Raw genomic sequence first — 6,273 nt, 5'->3', positions numbered from 1 at the left:
ATTAATTTCTTAGGAAAAATATATGAGGAACAAAGACATTGCCTTAGTGTAGACTATAGTTAATGACTTGGACACTTAGATATCAGGAAATTTGTACTTGTTTCAAATTGAAACATTTAGGTTCCATTGAATTCTCAAGCATTACTGGAAGAACTAAAGTAGAAAAAGATTAAGATATTTGAAGCTTGATAAGTAGGAGATATTTTACACAACAAGTCAAATTGTGATCTTAGCTCGGAGGCGGAGGTCATTCTGAACATAGGGCCAAGCCTTCTTGTCAATCAGCTCCTTCACATTCAATATCTCCTTCGCCGACTCCTTCGCCCTCGCCGCCGCCTCTGACGGCTTCAGCGGCTGCAGATAAAACCGCTCCTTCAACGGCAAGTCCAGGTCCCTCGCCTCGTCAGAATTCAGCGTTCCAGCTGCCCACACACATTCCCGTCAATTGAACCACAAAAACGAAAAAACAGCATAATAACAATAATATAATAATAATACTCACGCAGGCCGCCGGAAGGGGGAGGTGGGCCCGCCACCTTGATGGATGAGGCCGCTGCCATTGCTTTGTTTGCTACGCCCGCCGCCGATACAGTGGCGGCGAGAAGCCCCAGGAGAGAGCGGCGGCTGCTCTGGCCGCCGCCGGCGGAGGAATCGACGGCGTTGCATTGGAGGTTGCTGGAGTTGTGGGCGCGGACTGTTAGGAGGCTTGGCTTCACTGAGCTGGCGGCGGGTAAGCGGGCGGTGCCCATGTGACCACCCGCTGCGGCCATGGAAGCCATCGCCTGAGCCATATTTGTGAAGCAAACAAGCATATTATGATTTAGCAGGCAGGTTTATATTAGAATTACAGTTTATAAAATATCTTAATATCATATGTTTGTTCTCCAAAGTTGAGTCCCAAACATCTTTGTTGGTATTTGTGCTTTTGAATTTTTCTTTTGTGTACATTTTGCACTGTATTAGTTGGTTTTCTAAATAAAAATTGGTTCCCATATTTAACTTTATTCTCACCTAAGAACTCACTAGTGTTATTCCAAGGAGTTTCAGGTAGGAATTGTAACAAAGCAAGCATGTGTTGAATCTATGGATTTTTATACTAATCTAAATTATAATGTTCATGAGAATCCAAAATGTTTGTAGTTTTTTTAATAGAATTTCTATAAAATGTGCTCCAAAAAATTACTTTCGAGATGAAAGTGATGATGATATAGATCTGGATGAACAATTTGGTACTTCAAGCGCTACACCAAAAGTGCCAGAAGAAAATGTCAGTGATGATGAGATTGTTGAATTAGACATTGAACTTGACAATGAAGGAGTTGCTTAACCAGACAATGACCCCCAACAAAAAGTAAGGCTTTGATTGATAATATTTTCTATTGAAAACTAAAATATGTATGTCATAGTACATTCTGAGTCTGAGTTAGTATTTCTTTTGGAGCTTCTACATGATTGATGTTGTTAACATCAACTTCTTAATTAACATATGTAGTTACTGATAGATGGGAAATCCCTCTATTGAAGTAATTGAAGAGCAATGAGATTCTACCCAAGCAGCCAAGGGCAAAGCAATGGAGGCAATGTCAAATGGTATAACTCTATGCTAATAGAATCCATAGAGTGGCTGTCATATATTCTTTTTGGAAGGGTATCACATAGATTGCCTTTTGCATTTATTCTAATCTCAGAGTTTCTCAGGTGATTTGGAAGAGGCTATAAACCTTCTTACAGATCATTGGTGATTGTGTCACCTCTTATAGGATCATTGATTGCCAAGGAGGTCTCCCCAACACAAAATCCTCAACTGGCTTTTCACTTGGCCCTGACTGCAACATTCTTTGCTAGGATTTTTCAAGCAAGCATGGGCATTTTCAGGTTGATTATTTACATGTCTAATAATGCAATAATGTCACTATGCAAGCCTCTCAATCTTTGTCCTTCATAGGATTCTTCTTTTATAGAGAAGATACATGTGAATGTACATAATTGCGTGGGAGGCTTGCACTAAAAACTCGTTTAATTCAATGGTTTTAACAAGTCCCATATTTCTATTTTTAGTTATGTAATTCTACTTATTTGGGATGGCATGAGAAAGTCATACTGATTTATATAACTATTTAAAGTTCATGGACAACACTAGAATCTTTTTCAATGGAGCCAAATAGCAGGTTTTGGTCACTAATAGTATGTGTCACATCATTTATGATTCTATTACAAGTTGGGATTCATTATAGACTTTCTATCGCATGCAACAATCGTGGGTTTCATGGCTAGAGCAGCCACTATTGTTTCTCTCCAATAGCTAAAAGACATTCTTGGTCTTCAACATTTTACTATAGAGATGGACATAGCGTCTACCATAAGATCAGTATGGGGAAAAACTCACAAGGTATGTTTATATGCAATGAATTAGCAACCTCATGATTTGAATACATCTGGAGTAAAGAATTTGTTCTTGAATAAAGTATATTGTCAACTTATTGTTATTGTCTTCTTGTAATTGTATCAATGTGCAGTGGAGGTGGGAGACCATAGTGCTTGGAATATGCTTTCTCTCTTTTCTACTCATCATTCATCAAATTGTCAGTATTATAACATAACTTCATGATTCTCTTTCATTTTTCTATCCATATAATACCTAGCCTTCATAACGACAAGAAGAAACAACATGGAATGGCTGATGTCTGATATGGTATTGATCTATTTTTTCATTCTTGTGGGTTGATCTAACGAAGTAAGAAAAATCCTAAGCTCTTCTAGACATTAGCAGCTACTCCACTGAAATCTATAATTCTTAGTAGTGTGTTGGTGTTCGTTACACATGCTGATAAACATGGGGTTGAGATTGTATGAGTTTCTATCACCAACTATTCTATATTGTCTTGTATTCGTTTATGCACAATGTGTTCAATTCACTCACATCTAAGTATGGTAGAATGAATCACTTATCAAATCACTTATTATTATGATATGTACATGTTTAGTATCACTACCCAAAAGATGCTAGTTATTTAGCAAGTTTGAAACACAATGGGTACGGAACAATTTGTTTGATATTATGTCTAATTGTTGTTCTAAACATGAGTTTTTGGTCCTAAAATGCATGTTTCTTTTGCTAATGTTTTTGTGGGTGGCTTGAAACAGGTTGGTCACTTAAAAAGTTCAAACCCATTGACCACTGAATTCTTTTTTTTTTAGGCCAAATATTTAAAGACCCTTGTGAAGGTAGGACTGATAATTGGCATCATCACACTCACTGTAAGAGCTAATCCCTTGAATTATGTTCATTGGCTAGTAATTTATTACCTCTGGCTGATTTAAATGAGTCCTGTGTAGGAAGGAATAGCAGTTGGCAGAACTTTTGCACTATTCAAGAACTACAATATTGATGGCAATAAAGAGATGATTGCCATTGGTATGATGAACATTGTAGGTTCATGCACATCTTGCTACATCACAACTGGTAATTACTACAATGCATTTAATCTATTGAGTTACAAAACATTATATGACTACTCTGAGTCTTTATTGCATTCAAAGCATGAAATTTAGTACTAGTCCTAAGTTTTCATAGCAATCAAACCATGGATTTTGTATTGATTCTAAGACTTTATATTATTCAAACCATGGATTCTAATGTTAATTCTAGGTTTTTATGGCATTCAAAACATGAACTGTAGAAGAATTTATATGGTCTGAAGGGATGCTGCCCCACACTTCTCGTCACCACCCTTGTAGTCAAATGTTGTTCTTGGACTCCTAGGATATTATTATTGGGTAAAGCTTAAATGGTCTTGAATTTGTTTGTTTGCTTTTGCTATTTGGGGTTTTGAGTTTCTAAAATATCTCAACAATGAAAAAGAATGTGTTGACCAACTCTCTAGTAGGCTCCTCTTAATTGGGTTCTTCACGTGGGTTGCTAGAGCGCAAGGTGCTTCCTTTATTTAGCAAGTGGTGAGTGCTTAACCTTGAGAACCTTGTGGTCTCATTTTTCTTGTCTTCACACTTCTCAATCTCGTGATCAGGCACTAAAATCTTTGATGTAGGGCCAATCCTTAACCAGTGGATGAGGAAAAAAAGGTGATTGAGGATGTGGATAAAGATAAACATTATGCAATTGATGCATCAATTGTAAGAATTATTAAGAGTAGAAAAGTTTTAGCACACCAACAACTTGTTATGGAGTGTGTTGAGCAACTTGGATGGATGTTCAAGGTGAATTGCCTGATTGGATGCTAGATACTTTTGTTTGCATCACTAGTACTTTAGATTTGCTTTCTACTTTCCCATAATGAATGGGTTTATACCTGTGTGAATTTGTAAAAAGTGGTATTTTCCTTTTTCAATAGATTTTCCTTTATCCGTAAGAAAATGATATACCTGGATAAGTAGGCATATTGATTTATCTTTATAGGCATATTGGTGACTGTTTGATGTACTTTTTCCTCTTTGTAGTGTGTAGTTTATGTCTGCGGTCCTGATGTGATCATATTTGGCATGGTGGTTCTTTGGAAAGGGAGGAGATCCTAGTAGCAGCAAGCCCAAACTTCAGATTGTTATTCCTTCTACGTCTTTTGGTGGAGCATTAATAAGTTTTGTACTATGCCCAACAAAGTTGATAAAGGTAACAAGAACTAGACTTTGTATCTATTGTATGTATATAAATTGAACTCTAGAATCCATACCATTGACTATTTGTTTTCTTGCAATGTAGATTGCAAGTTCAGGAGAATGACAACAGGCAACTGAAAAAGCATCACCAAATATATGTTGGGCCTCTAGACTGTGCACTGCAAACTCTTAGAAATGAAAGGGTAAGGTGTTAAATTGTTGTTACTATTTGGTATGTAGTTGTAGACATGCAATATAAATGCTTCACATGGTATCCTTCATTATACAAGATAATGTTTGATTATTTCATTGGTGCATAATTTTCCAGGTACAAGGTTTGTTTCGTGGTGGCCTAACTACATTTTTTAGGGAGTCTATTGGAAATGCAATTTTCTTTAGTACTTATGAATTGAATCGTTATCATATGCTTTCACTTATTCATACGCATGATAAGGTGAATCCCTAAATGAATTCCCAATCTTCTCAATTTGTCAACTATTATTCTAAAGTTTTTATAGAAGCAGGAGTTGGAGTTGTCTCTGGTGGACTTGCAAGAATTGAGGTATGTAACCTTAATGTTGGAATTTCAATTTAAGTATTTAAACTCAATTTTTGCAAATCAAATGTGTGCAACAAAACTTGTAATTTTCTTTGCAGTTTTGATCAGCTATTTTGCCTCTCGATGTTGCAAAAACCCATATTCAAACAGCTCCAAATATTAATGCCAGCAGAAATCCTATACACATAGTCAGGATGGTAGGACATAAAATTTCATTTTTACATGGACTCTACTCTAGAAAAAATGTTTTTAAATTAATTTTTAATAAAGATTTTGACTAGGCTTTTACAAAGCTATTGGATTCTTATGACAGCAATTAGGATATCTATTAGGATTGATGGTTGGATTATTGAATTGGGTTAATTCATTTATTTGCATGTTTTCTTGTGTTCTAGATAAAAAAAGTATCATTCATGATACTAACACCAATTGTTTGCATGCTTATTTTATAGTGGGTATATAGAATGTTCTAATTAAAAGATTAAAATTTAAATATTCAAATACTACGGGACTTAGCTTCTATCTTTTTGTCTAGGATCTATTCTACTAAGTAGTCTTAGATAACCAATAGATGAATTTAAAAGCAATAAGTGCTCATATTAATGAACATGAAACCATTTCCCAATTCTATGTTTGGCAGATTTATAGAGAACTTGGTTTTAGAATATTATATGTTGGCTTGGGGCCTACATTGGTGAGAGCTTTCCCTGCTAATGCTATAGCTATTGTCGCTTGGGAACTTACAACAAATTTACTAGGGGTGAAATGGTAGTAAGAGCATTACCTTTAGAGATGAATGGATTTATACCTGTGTGAATTTGTAAAATGTGGTCTTTTCTTTTTTTAGTAGATTTTCCTTTATCCGTAAGAAAATGATATATCTAGATAAGTAGGCATATTGACGTACCTAGGAACTGGCATTATGTCATGGGACTCAGCCAACAATATATTTGTACCAATTATAGTGCACTATAATGGTATTGTTCATACAATGTTGATATTTACTCAAGAGGACTATTTTTATTTAGTTTTATTCACCAAGTTTCCTTTTTAGTTTGATTTTGTGCTGGTGACACTTCAGACTCAAATGCCTACAAATGCTT

The 6,273-nt window shown here is 35.7% G+C and overlaps 1 protein-coding gene and 1 pseudogene across 1 annotated transcript; one reads left to right on the top strand and one right to left on the bottom strand.

Annotated features, from left to right (window-relative positions):
* Positions 1 to 216: 216 nt before the first annotated feature.
* On the bottom strand, positions 217 to 791 carry LOC149535413 (uncharacterized). Its single transcript, XM_089806130.1, has 2 exons — positions 503 to 791; positions 217 to 422 (listed from the first exon to the last, which is right to left on the bottom strand). The coding sequence occupies exons 1-2, from the start codon at positions 789 to 791 to the stop codon at positions 217 to 219; spliced, it is 495 nt and encodes a 164-aa protein (XP_089662256.1).
* A 2,308-nt stretch (positions 792 to 3,099) lies between these two features.
* Positions 3,100 to 5,942, top strand: LOC149535412 (mitochondrial arginine transporter BAC1-like; annotated as a pseudogene).
* The last annotated feature ends 331 nt before the right edge of the window (positions 5,943 to 6,273 follow it).

This window comes from Cupressus sempervirens, chromosome 10 (genome assembly GCF_028749045.1).
Source record: "Cupressus sempervirens isolate cs-2001-9-10 chromosome 10, ASM2874904v1, whole genome shotgun sequence".
Lineage (NCBI taxonomy): Eukaryota > Viridiplantae > Streptophyta > Pinopsida > Cupressales > Cupressaceae > Cupressus > Cupressus sempervirens.
Note: the sequence above shows the minus strand (reverse complement) of the source record. Positions and strands in the feature narration are given on the sequence as shown.

Excerpts from the sequence above, each read along its gene's own strand:
- LOC149535413 (XM_089806130.1), bottom strand. The coding sequence starts at position 791 with ATGGCTCAGGCGATGGCTTCCATGGCCGCAGCGGGTGGTCACATGGGC. Across the intron at positions 423-502 it reads TCCCCCTTCCGGCGGCCTGC|CTGGAACGCTGAATTCTGAC; the intron begins GTGAGTATTATT and ends GTGTGTGGGCAG.